Here is a 17,139-nt window from a genome sequence, read left to right on the forward strand (position 1 = left end):
CACTACTCAATTAAGTTGAACGACCACTCTCTGATGTATTTGATGATTTCTTAATTATCAGTTTAATTATCGACAGGTGTGCTACCTGAGTTAAAGGTACGCAACTTTTTTTTCTCCTTATATTTCTTTACCTTCACTCTTCCCATAGAAGAAGATGTGGCTTAAGTGGGTAGGCGGGTGTAGAAGTCATGGGAATGGGTGGAGCAGCCCACCAGCCCTCAGTATATATGTTACCTAAGCCTCTTCCACCGCCTCATCCCGAGGACTTGACGTCTGCCAGCAAGATGCCGGCCAAACCTGCACCTATCAAGAAGTCACCAGTCAAGAAGGCTGTGGCGAAGGCACCTGAGCCCGTTCCACCCGTGGAGGCTCCACCTGCTGAGGCCGCACCTGTTGAAGCTCCTCCAGCCGAGGCAGCTCCCGCAGCCGAGGCAGAAGCAGCTGCCGCCCCCCCAGCAGAAGACACCCCCGCTGCTGAAGGAAGCGCTCCCGGTATCTCGATAGACTCTTGGGAACGGAATGGAGTTGCAAGCTAACATTACTAACCGTGACACTGCGTGGGTAGCTCTCGTGTTTAACAGTGTTTGATTTAATCAAGAATATATGCAGACATTTTCTCCAAAGTTATACGCTTTTTTTTGTTTTGCATCAAACAGCTTTCAAGCATCCTAAACTCAGTGATTAAAACTAAAGTCAATGCAATGCAACAGTACTACAAAGTGCTCCCTAATTGTATTAAGTGACTCGTAACAGTGCAATTGCTGTTATTTTATTTTTTTGTATAGCTACATAACTTACAGCCTGTACTAGCAGTGGGTCAGAATACACATGCAAAGAGTAAAGTGCACCCCCCGCCATTCTCACCTTTCCGCAAAGTTGGGATGTGAATTCCAGGAAAACTTAAAAAAATAAACACAAAAATGAACAAGAACAAGTTTACCAATTTAAAGCAAAAACCATCCCTTTTAAGCAGCTCTCCCCCGAAGTAAAAGCCATATGGTTTCCATTCTTACTTGCTGTAGGATTTCAGCTGTTCCTCTGTTTAGGATTCCTTTGTCATATTTTTTTCTTTCATATGTTTTAAGTAGGTGACAGGTGTGGACTGCTGGCATGGCCATTTGGGACCCTTTAATACAGAGCTATGCTGCTGTAATATGTGGAGAATGTGTTTAGGGACTGTTGCTGACATAAGCAAGGCTTTCCCTGAAAATGATGTAATCTGAATGGCAACGAATTGTTGCTCCAAATCTGTGTACATTTTAAAAATACTCATAATTTCCAAAAAAAACTCCTCTAATCTAAGTTTGTCAGGTCACAGATAAGGGAGCTAAATGTGTCTGAGCTAAGAAAACGTGACTGAATTTTTAGATCTTGCATTTTGTTTTGCATGCAACTTGAATTTGTTGGCATGGTGACATTTTTGTTGTTACCCTTGTTAGCCTGTTTTGCAGACTGAAACGAAAGCTAATGGATCACAAGTTACCCTCTTGTATCAATACTCTGAACCACTTCTTCATTTTATGAGTGTGTTTTTTGGCTTTAAACCTCGACACATAACCCTTAACCTTAACTGATGGCAATATGACAGAAGACAGAGGAGATTCAACAGCTACTAAGAGTAAACTTACACCACAGGCTGTCCGCACACATATGCAAGCTGATATGCAACATGTGTTTGTGTTCCCCTGTGCACTTCTTGTGTTTCTGTCTGTAAATGTGTTTGTGCGTTCATCTTTCGACTTTCTTAACTGATGAGGTTTCTGTTTGTGGACATTTGGTCACCTGTTTGTTCTAACACACAAACCTTTGAGTTCAGAAAGCTGTACCTCACACTGCTCTTTCCTGCTGCTTGCTCAATGGAGTATACAGTGATGTGAAAAAAGCTTTTGTGGGACTCTATGCATTCCTTTGGAAAGAACAGTTTCCAAAGGAATTAAGAGGGTAAAGAGCAGCCAGTTGCTGGTAATCAAATGCTGGTTAACTGATCATTCGCAAGTCTGAGTACCTCTATAAAAGCAGAAGTTTTGGCAGCTGACTGGTATGGAGCATTCAGATGCGTGTGTTAACACAACGCGAGAATCGTCTCACGAGTGGATGCCAAATTCACCCCAAGGTCAGACTGTGCAATACTTAGATAAATTCCAAACAACACATTAACATATTAAATGTTAAAGTTCATGACAGTACAATTAGGCTTGTTTGGAAGGGTTGCCAAGAGAAAGCTTAGGTTTGCTAAGCAGCATCTAAAAAAAACAAAACACAAGACTTCTGGAACAATGTATTTGTTCCAGAGTAGAGATGCTTTGGCTTTTCCCGAATGTGGTGCTGTGCGTTATGACAAATCAAGATGTTGCAATGGTCTACTCTTAAAGTCCTGACCTCGGCACGAATGAAATGCTGTGAAAGGAGCTTAAGAGAGCGGTGCATAAACGAAACCATGCAAATCTCAATGAACTGAAGCAGTGTAAAGAAGAGTGGGCAAAAATTCCTCCACAAGAGATTGATAGTCATACAGAAAAGGATTACTTCAAGTTGTCACTGCTAAAAGAGGTCCTGTAAGCTACGGAACATGACATATATTTAGGTTTCACAAAAGGTTCTGTGAAAACTTTCTTTTTCACATCACTGTAAGTTTATCAAAATGCCTAAAAAACATTTGATTACCTGCATTAATAATTGTACATATTATACATATATACATATCAAATTGTACATATCTAACTGGCTTCCCTAACGGCATTTTAATGCTAGCTACTGCTCCTGCCGCTGAAGATGGTGCTGCTGCAGATGCTCCGGCAGACGGTAAACATGAACCACTGCATACACCAACATTCATTCTCAGGTACAAAATACTGCAAATAGTATTTTTCTTAGAAGTAAGTACTTCCCATCATGATTTTCCCAATCTGTGAGAAGGTAACTTCCTGATGCCTTTTTCTCTGCAGTAAAATGGTTAGTTTTTGTTTAAAGGTTTGGACATTTACATCGTTGAATGCCGCTGTATAGAAAAAATACTGTGGATCAGTTTTGGGGTTTTTTGTATTTGTTTATAAAAATGTAAATCTAATCTCCTTTTTTAATGATAGCTGCTCCAGTAGAACCTGCTGTAGTTGAGGAGCCACCTAAGGCCCCCACACCACCACCTCCTGCAGGTAACACTAACATCTGATCCTGCTTTGTACACCCAGTGAGAGATTAATTGTCAAATTGAGCATTAATCTCCAAAAACAGTTATATTCTCTTCTTTTATCTTGTATGTAAAGAAATTCTTATTTGAAAAGCTGGAAATGATGAATGAATTTAGCTTTAAATCAGATCTTGTACAAACATATTGTTTCACTGTTTTTCTAATGATTCATTGTGAAAATGAGAAAAGTCTTCCATAATAATTATCAATGAAAAAAACTGAGCTGCAGATCCACACATTTATGCAGTAGAATGTAATGCATGTTGCTGATTATCCCATTATGTGTGTATTTTTAACTGTTTTTAAAGCCCCACTTTCTGTTGTCTATATTAAGAAAGCTTTATCAATCTTCACTGCACTAAACCTCTCACAGTCCCCACCAGTGCTCCTTTGGACGTGTCTGTGGATGATGTTAATGACTCCAGTCTCACCATTAAGTGGAGGACACCAGAGACCATCGGAGACTCTGGCCTGGATGGATACGCCATCGAGTACTGCAAGGATGGAAGTAAGTCTGCATATGTGTGTCGCATGTATGTGAGAGTGTTTGCTTGCACCTGTCCCCAGCGTGTCAGAGGGCAAATATACTCATTGCTGGGTCCGGGCCGTATACGGCAGGCTTCAGTTTACCGGCTGTCGCTGTATCTCCCAACACCACTTTTAGAAGCGCTCATTTGCTCAGATGACAGCATGCCTTCTGAGATTTCATCATGGTAGCCAAAGTATACTTCTTATGGGCAGGTTGTTTGTAAACTGGTGTCGACAGGTGATAAACCACTTAAGTTTAATTGAGGGGTTTTTAACATTCAGGAAAATTACAATAAATAAAAACCATCAGGAGAAAAAGCGGATCGTTTGTGTTCTTTTCACAATATGGAATAATGACCCTAAAAGCCGCTCACTAACACAGATCCTTGGTTTCCCAACAGCGACAGACTGGGTTGTAGCTAACGAGGAGCTGACTGCAGCTAACCGATACTGCATCAAAAATCTGAAAGCAGGTGATTTTCTGCGTGTGCGCGTGGTGGCTGTAAACCCCGGTGGCCGCAGCGAACCTGGAACAGTCGCTGACCCTGTGCCAATCCGCGAGGTTGTCGGTGAGTCATTATTGCACCTCACTATCAGACAGCTTCCAGTAAAGTTGTCTTTTATAGACAGCTTTTTTTTAAAAGCCAAAATAAGCAGTCGAAACATCACAAAATACACAACACTTCAAACCAACTCTAAAAACGTGATGGTCTCATAATTCCTAAAAGGTTTCTTCAAACTTTTGTTGCTAAGTTCCCATGACATTATTCTGTTTGGAGAAGGAACCACGCAAACGCTAGTTTGCTCAGTACAATGAGAATTTCTATTTCATAGTGAGAATTTCCACAGAGAACATACTGTGCAACTCTGCACAAGACGTCCCGTACCAAAACCTCACAACGAAGCTTTCCATCACTGTGAAGCCACCTGGTAAAATGGCTGTCTCCAACTCTTTATCAGGAGTTCTAACATAGTTGTAACTTATGACCTATCCTTAAAATACTCATGTTACAACCAGTGAGGTAGAGGTGGTATTAACTGCCGGTGCCTCAGATGGATTGCACAGATGCAAGCACATAAATCGCAAAGGTGCTGACAAGAGCTTTCATTAGCTGTAAGTCATGCTTTCATTTGCATGTACGCACATCTTCATTCAAGACTGCTGGTTGGTACACTTTCAATTTACAGAATGTTCCTGTAATTGTATACATACGTGAAAATATATAACTAAACTAAATATAGCTAAATAAATATAAAACTAAATTGCACTATATCACTTTGGGTCAGTTTGCAGCTTTGGTTCAGACTATAATATCACTTAATATACAGTAATGAACAAAGGCGCCCCTTGTTTTTTTGTAATTTGCTAGGAAAATGGGAAATAGCTGCAGCATTTTATTGAAATGTCCACACATACATGCAAATACTGTATATAAAGCAAAACCAGAGTTTGGACAATTCTAAGAAGGCTAAAAGTCAGTATTTGCTATGAGCACCTTTATTCTTCAACGCAGCCTAAACTCTGTTAGGCGAACTTTCTTGTAATTTCTTTGAGTACTATTCAGGAATCGTACTCCAGGCTTCTTGAAGGACATCCAGCTGTTCTTTGGATGTTGGCTGCCTTTTGTTCTGCTCTCAGTCAAGTGGATCTCACACTGCTTCAGTCATGTTGAGGTCCAGGCTCTGGGAGGACCAGTCTATGACTGAAAGGGTTCCATTAGCTGTTTTTCTATCCAGGTATGCTTTTACATTACTGGCAGTGCTGCCAGTGAGATGTTTTACAGATAGTAATGTGTGGTAGATCAAAATCTTACTGAGGTATGTGAAGTGTTTGAGAAGTTGCTCTCTAGAATCCCCTTGTTGGTGCAAAAATACTATTTTATGTCTATCATTATCTTTGACCTTTTTGTGTTACTTTTTGTGTCTTTCAAAAACTTTGAAAGCCTGGATAATTATTGCTCAAAAAAGTCTGGCTCCTTGGAAGCAAAATGAAGGCTGACTCAAGATTTTTGCACAGTATCGTATTGCCATTGCAGTTGAGTACATTCATTCATGAACTGTGTCTGTGAAACAGTAATTAATTTACTTATCACTGGGTCACAGTTTACTCAAAAAAATGCATGACACGGTTATAGCTAGAAGTACGTAAGTGTATGCACCAGGCCCAAATAGGCTGTTATTAGTACTCACTAGCAAATATTAACATGCTTGTCCTAAGATTGGGTTTGTTATATCTGCTAAATATCAGCATATTAGCATGACCACCATGGGAAACATGTTAAAGCATTTGACTCCAAGCACTACTGTGCTCAAGTACAGCCACAAAAAGAGACTGACTAGTACAATATAACTAATAATGGATGCAGCGTTTTTGCTTACGATTGCATCAACGACTATTCTTTCCCCTTTGACCAATGCATTCTTGTTAAAAATGCAAAAATGTGGATGTTCTGGCTGATGGTTATTATGACCGTTTTAAAATTCCCTACTTTAACTGTTGCTTCACTATTGTGGTGTGCTGTGTGTATTAAGAAGTACAGCTCCAGAATACACAGTCTCTTTTCACCACACTTCGCTTGCAGTACTTTTTCTGTGGTTTAAACCACCGTTGGTTTATTTTCCGTAGTTCTGATTCTGAACCCACACACTGACGTAGTGCCGACCTGAGTTGACATGCCCCAGTTACCCACAGCTTACTGTCTCTAGGCGTATTTCCTGGTTGGTGAAACATGAGCCTAATTGTTGGATTCTGTATGGCTTGTTGAGGTTAAATTAAGCTGTGTGTCAGTCACAAGCTGTCCGGACCAGACACCCATCCACACGTTTAAGCTTTAGAGGAAGACATGCTGTCCTACATATGCTGAAAGCCCCCTACAAAGACATTTTATCCAGAGACAATGGCAGATTATAGATTCCTTGCAGGGGGGACTTACAGGCTGCTGGATGCCACAATGCCTGCAACACTTCTGGGCATTGCTGGGAAGTGTGCTGATTAGCAAGGATTAGTGTTTGAGCCAAATCTAGAGACAGCCCTGATCTACTTGGGAAATGGTTGTTCCAGAAGCAACATCCCATCCTGAGTAGCAGTGATACATTTGAAGCAATGATACAGTGACAAATGTAAGAACAGGAAGGCAAGATGTCAGGTTAGATTTAGTGCATCAGAAGGAGAAGATGTAAACACTCTTATAGCTAGAAGAAGATGGAGGTGGATGTGGTGCCCATTGGGAGGGTAGTTTGAGTGGATTAGGAGAAGCAGGCTGTATGGGGGTGAATGAGGTGAGGGAGGGCAGGAGCCTGGTGGTTTTATTTATCCTCTAAGCCCAGAGAGCTTTTCAGACATTTGCTGCTTATGCAGAAACATGTGAGAGATGCTGTTCCTGATACTTAGCACTTGGCATGAAGGAAACCATCCAACAGAGAGCCCAGCTAGATGTCTGCGATGCAAGTTCACCTGTTTGATTTTAATTCACATCAGGAGTTGCTGCAGTCGTCTGTAGATGTGATATTGCAACCACTGCTCAGCTGAAAGGTTTGACATGTATTTGTGGTTTCTTTGGGCATGACATGAGGGCTGTGCTCTCAGAGTTCAGTCTTTCTTGTCACTAAAGCTATTTTAGGAGCTGCTGGTTTGAGGTTCTTACTTGTTCGGCTCCCCCTGCCTAGATACTGCACTTTTCTTTAAGCACACAGAACCTTTGTTTGGATTTCACTTCTTCATTTTTTGTTTTGTTTTGTTTATTTTGCTCCTGCAAAAACTGGCAGCACTTAAATGGTGGCTTGAGTGTGATGATGTATCAGGTGTACTTGCATCAGTATGGAAACATAGTTTAAGATTTTATTTTAGCTTGTTTTTTATGTTTTTAAGGAAATGTTTTACGTTGAAAAACTGAAGTGAAAGTGTGATGAGCTGACGCTGACTTTTTAAAAAATCTTTGATTATCAAGTTAGTTTTTAATTGTATGTGTTTCGCACACATCGCTGTTTCATATTTGTTTGTTTTGTCCTGCTAACAGTGCATTTTCCAGATACTTTATAATCAGTACTCTTTCTAAAGTTAAATACATATTCAGACTGTCAGCTTCTCGGCTGTTAGGATTATTTTTTCTGTCCTGAATTTGCATAGTCAAAACTGCTGTCGGGTAATTTTAGCCTGTTCAATCATGTTCTTGTAGACTTTGCAGCAGCAGTAGCTGCTCTATTTAGGTCTTGTTGACCTGCCATTCTATGCATGTGTGACCACACTTTAAAGAGTCTGACAGGATGTGTGTACACCATGCTTTATGCTGTTAGCATGTAATGTTAACTGTTAACAAAGTGAAGCAGTAAATCAGCAGCAAATCAGCTCAGTCAGACTGTAGAAGACGGATGAGGTGAAAAATAAACATGCTTGATTTGACTTTGCAGACCGTCCCAAGATCCGCTTGCCTCGGGCTCTCAGGTCCCGCTATGTCAAGAAAGTCGGAGAGCAGATCAACCTCGTCATCCCTTTTCTTGTAAGCTGGCTTGTGTGCACATTCGCTGTATTAGTCAGTGAGGAAACATAAAAGGCTGACAGATACATTTTTGAACACTTGCATTTAACCGTTCTTGTTTCCAACTCCTTAGGGAAAGCCTAAACCTGCAGTGTCCTGGCTTAAAGATGGTCAGCCTGTGGATACCAAGAAGGTCAATATCAGGAACAGTGACAAGGACAGCATCCTGTTCATCCGCAGCGCTCAGAGGGAGGACTCTGGTGTTTATGAGATGACCCTAAAAGTGGATAGCTTTGAAGATAAAGCTGCAATAACCCTTCAGATTGTGGGTGAGTGACACATGAGACATAAAAGAATCTCATTTACACAAAGGAATATGTGAACGTGTCAAACTGTTGATTCACTTGCGGCCTTCCTGGCTGTGCAGCTGACGTGTTGACTTCCTTGTTTCTAGACTTGTGACTTTCTCTGGGTATTAGCCAACATAAATGACATCTCTAACAAAGACGCCAGAGTGTTTGAGCCTTGTGCAAGCTACTGTTGATCAATATCTGGTCTGAGCTTAAAATACATTACAGTTTAAATAGATGGTTTTCTTTTTGACCTTTCATGAATTGGAGTAAACACTTGAAATTCTTAAAGAAGCGGGCTCATTATGATTGTAATGCCATAATACTTACAGTAATGTGTCTCATCAGAGCGCCCTGGTCCTCCTGCTAGTATAAAGCTGGTGGATGCCTGGGGCTTCAATGCTGCTCTGGAGTGGACTCCACCCAAGGATAATGGCAACACAGACATCACTGGATACACTGTCCAGAAAGCGGACAAGAAGACTGAGGTATAGTAGATATTTACTCGAATTGCACAAAACCCATATGTTACACCAGATCAGTAATGTTGACATGAATCTCAGAAATCCAGAGCATCATTTTTTTATTCATAGTTTGAGGTCAGATTTGCCCCACAGGTGTTGACATCTTTAACACGACACAGAAAGATGTACATTTATGTGCATTTAACTCTGTTTTCAGTGTTTCATTCAATATGATGCAGTCAGAGTGAAGCCTTACTACAACATATTGGTCTGTTTTATAAAGGTTCTGTATTATTGGTGAATTTCAGATTAATTTGGAAGTCGGAATTAACAAGTTCCCAATATCAATTTTCATCTGGATTGTCTCCTCAACTAGGATTTCCAACTTGGAAATTCGGAGCAGCAGTTAACAATCAAAGATGGCGGCAGTGAATGTAACCAGTAGTAGATATCTAAATCTTTTAATTTGTACAGTCACTGTTGTGTATCTGTGATTTGCTAATAAGACATATGCAGAGCAGCCACTATTCGGGAATGTGCTGCAGCGGTGCTTTTAAGAGCAAAAACACAGGTATTATGTTGCTAGTGATGCGTGAAAGACTCAACCTTGCTAAAACCAAAATGTTTTTTCAATTTCTGCAACAAGTTCTGACATCCAACTTCTGAGGTAGCTGGAACGCAGCATAAATGTTCTATTTTCAGAAATGCACTAACCAGAATGTTTTTTAGTGAAAATGGTCTTTTTTTGAAGTGCGTTAGTGAAAGAAAGACATTTTTCAGCTGGAGTTGTATTCGCTTTACAATGAGCAGCATTAGATCTTACAGAACAAAGCAGCCAAAGAACACTGTGACCAGGTATGATTAAATAAATATTTAAATTGTGTGAGGGTAGGCAGGGCCTTGAAGGGACTTCACATATTACATGTGTAAGTATACTCAGTATACTTGAACTTTTTAAAAAAGAGAAGAAAATTGAAATAATGTACACTAACTGAATAGAGATGAATTCAGTCCAGTAAGGACACGCTATCATTTCACATGTCTGATCCGACTGTTGTGTCTGCTGTCTCATGCAGGAATGGTTCACTGTGCTGGAGCACTATCACAGGTTAAGTGCCACCATCTCAGACCTTGTCATGGGCAACTCGTATTCCTTTAGAGTGTTTTCTGAAAACCAAGTGGGCATGAGCGAGAAGAGCGCTGTCACAAAGGAAGTGGCCACCATCCAGAAGACAGGTGACCCCTTGAATGCACAAAGTACTTTAATTTGTCTCACATCGGTTTGTTTCTGTTGCATAAAGTTTTAGTGGCACGGCTGCAATACGAATGGATACTTAGATTTTAATGAGCTGTGGTTAGTTGCAAGAATCTGAAGTGGAGACTCGAGGAGTGGCAATGGCCTTGGCACTGCTTTAAACATAAGTGGATAGCTCTCTTGGCAAGTGCTCTGCTATTACTGAAATAAATTTAAATAGGCTGCGAAATCATTAAGATGATTACCATAGTTGTGTTACAGTGTGTTTTATTCTTTAAGCAAATGTGTGTAGTAGTTCCACTTTTAAACATAATGCAGTTCAGTACACCACTGCCTAATCTGACCTCAATAATAAACAGTAAAAAAACAAAAAGGATCTGCACTATATCTGGCTCATAAAACCTTAACGCTGCTTCCTTTACAGGTATTGTCTACAAACCTCTTGAGTACCAGGAGCATGACTTCAATGAGGCTCCAAAGTTCACCACGCCCCTCAATGACCGAGCCGCCACCGTGGGATACACCACCAAGCTGCTGTGTTCTGTTCGTGGAAGTCCTAAGGTTAGATGTACATCAATACTCTCATTTATTTCTTATATAAACAGCAGTGTCTATACAACAAGTTATTGATACTAGATCTTATCCGTTGGTATCATGGTGGTATCCTAATAGTTGACTGGATATTTAGAGCTCATGCTCACACTAAAAGTACAAACCCAAGACGACACAGGAAAGCATCTGCTGATTATAAATAAAACTGGCCTATTGAGATTTGGGGGACTTTCCAGATTACACACACATAGCTAATGTTCCTTTTTGAACTGAAACAGTCTTATTCTCACCAGGAACCCTCACAAATCCACTTTAAATAAGATATAAATGCCACAGTTAAAAAAGGATGCACTCAGGAGTTCAGGGAGGGCTTCCACTGGTATGTTTATGTGGAGTTTCAGAATCTCTCTCACTGTTTGGCAGCAACTGCTTGGGTTAAACTTATCTTTACAGTTGTCTGACAGATGCAGGCAGATTAAGTAGCAGTTCAGAATGGAAATGCAGTTGATTATTCGTCCTAGCTGTCCTTGGCTTTTCACCCAGGACAGCAGCAGTTAGTCGCCCTGTGTGTGCCGGTGTAGATGAGACAGAGCTAACAAATTTGGTACAGCACAGCACAAAAGCTAACAGACAATGAAGAAAACAGGGATTGATGGGTAATTTGTTTGTAGCTTGATGTTTGTTCTTTTTTGCAGCGTTTAGTATTTATTAGTTATTTTATGACAGTATGACACGGTTTGGGACAGTGAAACTTATCACAGGCATCTAAGACAAAGTCTGTAGCTGAGAATAATGAGAAAGCAATTGAATTTTCCTTCATGTTAGTATCTATAGACTGAGAGCTGTCCTTGCCAAATAAGTCTTTCTTGCCTTTCCCTGTGGTGTAAAAAGATTTCTCCAAGTAGTTGTATCATCTGTATGTCTGCTTAACCATGCGTCCAGCAATCTGTCGTCCTCTGCTTATCCAGGGGAAGCCTATCCCACTGGGCATAGGGCGGGGGCAGGGTACACCCTGGTCATCTAATTAACCGGTGTATGACCGATACTTTAACTTCATGTCTTTACATAATCGCTGTAAATTGAAATCTCTCATACTCCTGTAAGTGGGCTTGAATTGTTTTATAGCATGTGTTTATCGAGCCACCTCCTCTTCCCTGGCATGGAGTTCAGTGTTGAGAGGTCCAGTACAAAGGCATGCTCAGTAGTGTGATAGGTTGTCCTGGTGTCTCTGATAAAGAGCTGTCACATAGAGTAGGGGACTATATTAAGGGGGTGAGAGATGCGTGATAAGAAGGGCGGACAGAAAAAGAGACAGTGATAAGAAGTATAGATTGTTCTCCTTTCATGGGTGATTGAAGATGTGTTTGTAACACAGAAAGCACTATTTTTGCCACCCAAACAGACCACAGCTTTAGAACAAGTTTAAATAGCTCACTCTGTACCAAGCAGACAGGAAAGAAAAACCATGACAGTTTAAAGTAAGAAATGTAAAACTGAAGTGGAAAAAACACATCAGTGAAGCTACAGAGGCGGACCACAAGTGTCAGTTTTGCCAGGGTTGAGATGGGGGAAATTTAAAGACCAGTTTGAAACGGTAGGGAAACATTCACTGAATATTGGCGAGGGTTTTGAGGTTGTTAGGCTTTACTGAGAAGTCAGTTGTGTTTTATCACACAGGACACATTCAGTCAAAACAGAATTGGTCTGAAAATCAACCTTTAGCCTGTAGAAATTAATGGATTTCTTTGCATTTTCCCTATTTCGCCATTTAACCATTTCTCTGGTGACCAAGTCTGTTGCCACGCCAACAGTTCTCTAAGGCTTTACATAGGTCAAAGAGCTAACATCGAAATCAGCATGTTCAAATATAGACAATGACAATGTGACCAATGTGTATGTTTGGGAGGTTAGTTTAGTCTTGGGGAAATCTGAAATTAAAAAAAGGTGCACACAACCTGGTTGTCTTTAATTAACTTACAAACATAAACTGATCTTGATATTTCGTGGCAATCTTTCAAATAGTTGTTGAGTATTCAGTTTGGAAGTGGTAGACCAACTGACTACCTTAACCATGCTTCATGGCCAAAACTGTCACATTCTTTTTCATGTGTTTCTATTAGTCATCGTGTCTTTACAGGTTGGTTCCTGATTCCATGTGTCCGATGAATATTCTCATGTTGCAAAAGAGATAAACCTTGCAGATCCCAGCGACTGTTATCATGATAATACATGCAAAATGTTGATTTTCATTAACGTCAGTCTTTGTAATTTTGTAGTAAAGTTAATTTATTTTGTTAATTTTTCTCTCATCTCAGCCTAAGATCGAGTGGTTGAAGAATCAAATGGTCATTGGTGACGATCCCAAGTATCGTCAGATCTCCAACCAGGGCATTTGCTCCCTCGAGATCCGAAAGCCCTGCAGCTTTGATGGTGGCGTGTACACCTGCAGAGCTAAAAACGCCCAGGGAGAGGCCACCGTGTCCTGCAAGCTCGAGGTCAAACGTATGTATCTACTGTTGATCTACTGTAACTATATAAAAATATATTTACATCAATTTGAAAAGCAGAAGTTTTTTTTAACCACAGCTACATTTTTGTTTCCTAAACAGAGGTCATTCTACCAGATGCTGAGAAGGGGAAATAAACTATTATCTAAACTTCCAGAGGTAAGTTAATTAGCAAGTTAAGCAATGTATTAAGGGACTAGGCTGTCAGACAGTAATATATTCCAGTAAATATACACATAACACATAGCAATTGAGCAAATATATATATATATATTTATTATCCAGCTAAACACAATTCACCAGCTATATCATCCCCCAACATATTTATTAAATAATTACAATTTTCCAACAAGTCTTGTCTTTCTGACCAAAGATTCTCAAGAGATCAAAATTTCCCACGGGATAGACTTTCTTTCTTTCTGACCATAGATTCTCAAGAGATCAAAATAGGCTTTGCCTAAACCCTAACTATAAATACCTTAGTAACGTAGGACGCTCATCTGTAAACAAGCAGACAGCTTTCCACCGTGCTTTGCATCTACCTGTGCTGTTTTGTTTCAGTTTGTAGTTATTGCTTTGTTTACTCTTCGAGGTGAGTCTCCCTGTTTCTCCATAGGTGGCCTGTACTGTAAATTCCTGCATTCTTATGGTACACCACTTGGCCATAAAAATAAAACCACTGACAGATAAAATGGATAATTTTTGATATATGTCATCATTTTAGCTCATCATGTTCCAATTCAATATTCTGCTGCGAAAACTCGGTTCCTGGCAGTCATACTACTTAGTCACATCCCACTCACGCTTGGAACTAGTGCAAAATGCCGCGGCACGATTTTTAACCGGCAGAAGGAAATTCGACCACATCACTCTGGTCTTGGCCTCTCTACACTGGCTTCCAATTGAATTTAGGATCCGTTTTAAAGTTCTTTTATTGGTTTTTAAATCTCTAAATGGTCTGGCACCTGTTTATTTGTCTGATTTGTTGAAGCCACATGTCCCCATTCCTGCGCTTCGGTCAGCTGAGCAACTGTTGCTTTCTGTCCCTAAGTCACGGCTGAAGCTTAGAGGAGACCGAGCGTTCTCTGTTGCGGCTCCAATGCTTGGGAATAGCCTTCCTCTCCATATTAGACAAGCTACATCAGTGCCAGTTTTTAAGTCCAGATTAAAAACCTATTTTTATTCACTGGCTTTTAACTCTGTGGGTAACTGACATTTTTATTAATTTTATTGCTATGTCTGGTTTTTGCTATTTTATTCCTATATTTATATTTGTATTGTATAGCACTTTTGGTCTACCAGGTGTGTTTTTAAAGTGCTATATAAATAAACGATGATGATGATGATGATGATCACCTAAACACCCAAATCTTTTGAGGCAGTGGCCTCTCCCTGTATGGCATGCAACATCACTATGACAAAGCATTTGTTATTAAAGCTTTCACCGGCAAACCCAGTTTCTGAGTTACTGGCACAGTTGTCATTCGAGATGAAATGGGACAGACTGATAATACCCGCAGAGCCACTGACCAGCCATGAGCTGAAGTGACAAACTCATCAGTTTAAAAGCAATACCGCTCTTGCTCTCCTCTTCCCTCCTCATCTCATCTCTCCTCTCAGCCTTTATCCTCTGTGCATTTTGTACATTGCAAGCCCTGCTTTTAGATGTGGTAATGTGGCAAGGATTAATGTTGGCTAAATAGAAATACCAAATCTGATGTTTTCACTGCTTTTATTATGCTATTTATATCCTCACTCTTAGACTGCCACATTTGTGTTTTGGTATTGGTGTTTTAATTACTCCAGTGGTGTAGAATTTCACAGGGAGTGCTCAAAATGTCATTTTAACTATTAAGATCTGACACATCAGCAGATTCACATCAGTTGATGGTTCACTCAGCTGTTTTTGTACACAGCCTGTTGTTAAATTTCAAACAGAATGCTCTATTTATGTTGCTTTAGCCTGCTTAAAGTTTCATGCTCACCTGCAAGCCGCTTTGCAACCCACTTTACATTCTTTTTATGCTGTATCTGACTTAATCAGTGTCAAATCTCTTGATACCTGCTGCTCTTTCTGCTATGCGCTTTCCATGGAGAGGTTCCAGAACACAGTCACAGCAAACAAAATCTTCTCAGAGTGTAGGGATCCTGACTAAATTCTAATTGATTTTAATTAAAAATAACCACTTGTGATCGAATGTTGTTGTTCAGCTCCAATTAAATTTTGTAATATGCAATATAGGAGAAAAAACATTGTGCATTATTTTTGCGCTTTGAACAGTTAGAGGAGGAGTAAAGTTGCAGTGTCATTTTTCAGTGTCCTCCTTAGTTGTTTGACTTGAGGGAATAAACTGGATGTAGTTGCCATGATACATACACACTCCAAACTTGACCTTGAGTGTGGTCAGGGACACAAGTGTCTTCACATCATGCTGTTATGTAAATGAGGTCACATATCTTTCTACTCCGAATGCAACTTCAGTGTGTTCGGATGGGTTCACACCTGTATTTATGTACAGTTGTCCTCTTGTAATCAGATTACCGAAAAAGCGTTTTCAGGCCAAGTGTAAATTGTGCCCTATAAATGACGTGATCCTACTTATAAGTCTCTACAAGGTGTCAGTATGTGATCCCATACAGGCTCAGCCATACATGGGATGGCCCCGCATGGGGAGAAAGAAGGATTAGGCAGGATTCGCCATTGGGCGAGAGATAGGGGTGATGTCAGTGCAGCACTCGACAGCTTCTATAAATGACTCCAGATGATCTGACACACAGCCAAACTCTTCACATTACCATGAGTCAACAGGCCGAGTGGAGTGCTGTGAGAAGAGGGGAGAATGGGCTAAGAGAGCAGAAACTGAGGCAGATAATCCCTGATGGAAAATACGCAGTTAAGCAATCTCACATATAAGTACACACCCAGACCTACAAGAGATCAAGACCTTAAACGAACCATCACACTTTCTATCAGAATATTCCTGATTAAAGTGATCACCAATATCTCATGATTCCATTTAATGTCTTCTTACTTTAATTATCTTTCCACCTTTCTTTGGCTTTAGAGGACCAGCAGAAGTCCAGGTCTTATGTTTTAAGGTAAGAGTTTGTGTGTGTATATGTCCATCATTCAGTTAAAATAATTCATTAATGCACAATATGTCAATTTTATATCCTCTGTGGTGATGGAAATTTGACTGCATGTGTGCAACTGTAATAAATCCCTCTCTTATTTCTTCCAGAGTGTTTGAGAAGGTGCAAGTTGGCTGTGCGGCAGTGTGTACATAATGAAGAAATGGGCAGAACAGCATACCAACATCTCCATATCTATTTCAAATCACATCCTGACTCTCCCAGTCCTTCCAGCATGCATGGAAGATCCAGCCCATCCCCGTTTGCCAAATGTTGTATGTTATTTCAGTTGGTGACATGTATGTAAAGCTATATTTACCATGTTTTTTTCTGCCGGCGTCCATTTGCTGTTTGTTATAGTAAGTATATATAAGAAACATATATGTACTGCTCAATAAAACAGTAAATCCTGAGAGATGCAATGCCTGTAGGGTTGTTAAATAAAGGTTATATTTTATTATATGTTATGTGATTTTCTTTTTAAAAACATAAATTTAAAGATGCTTACAATACAGTGTCCCATATGGTATTAGAGTTATGTACAGTTATTATGAGATTCATAGGATTTTAGTAATGAGATTTCAAGTTGTTCTGCATTATCATTTAATGAAACAGGCCTTTGTAGACTTGTTCTCTGCCATTTTGATGAAATTCTGGTTATTCTGGTAGCATAGTGGTTAGTACTGTTG

General features: G+C 40.1%; 1 protein-coding gene across 2 annotated transcripts; it reads left to right on the top strand.

Annotated features, from left to right (window-relative positions):
• Positions 1 to 168: 168 nt before the first annotated feature.
• mybpha (myosin binding protein Ha) lies at positions 169 to 16,907 on the top strand. Of its 2 annotated transcripts, XM_039604982.1 has the most exons (14): positions 169 to 492; positions 2,752 to 2,802; positions 3,087 to 3,152; positions 3,561 to 3,695; positions 4,117 to 4,284; positions 8,123 to 8,211; positions 8,324 to 8,519; positions 8,889 to 9,028; positions 10,081 to 10,240; positions 10,684 to 10,820; positions 13,127 to 13,313; positions 13,421 to 13,477; positions 16,384 to 16,417; positions 16,561 to 16,907. In XM_039604982.1, the coding sequence occupies exons 1-12, from the start codon at positions 189 to 191 to the stop codon at positions 13,453 to 13,455; spliced, it is 1,668 nt and encodes a 555-aa protein (XP_039460916.1). In that variant the 5' UTR covers positions 169 to 188; the 3' UTR covers positions 13,456 to 13,477; positions 16,384 to 16,417; positions 16,561 to 16,907. The 2 variants fall into 2 exon arrangements, with proteins under 2 accessions (XP_039460916.1, XP_039460917.1); XM_039604983.1 differs by lacking the exon at positions 2,752 to 2,802.
• Positions 16,908 to 17,139: the final 232 nt, after the last annotated feature.

This window comes from Oreochromis aureus, linkage group 20 (genome assembly GCF_013358895.1).
Source record: "Oreochromis aureus strain Israel breed Guangdong linkage group 20, ZZ_aureus, whole genome shotgun sequence".
Classification (NCBI taxonomy): Eukaryota; Metazoa; Chordata; class Actinopteri; order Cichliformes; family Cichlidae; genus Oreochromis; species Oreochromis aureus.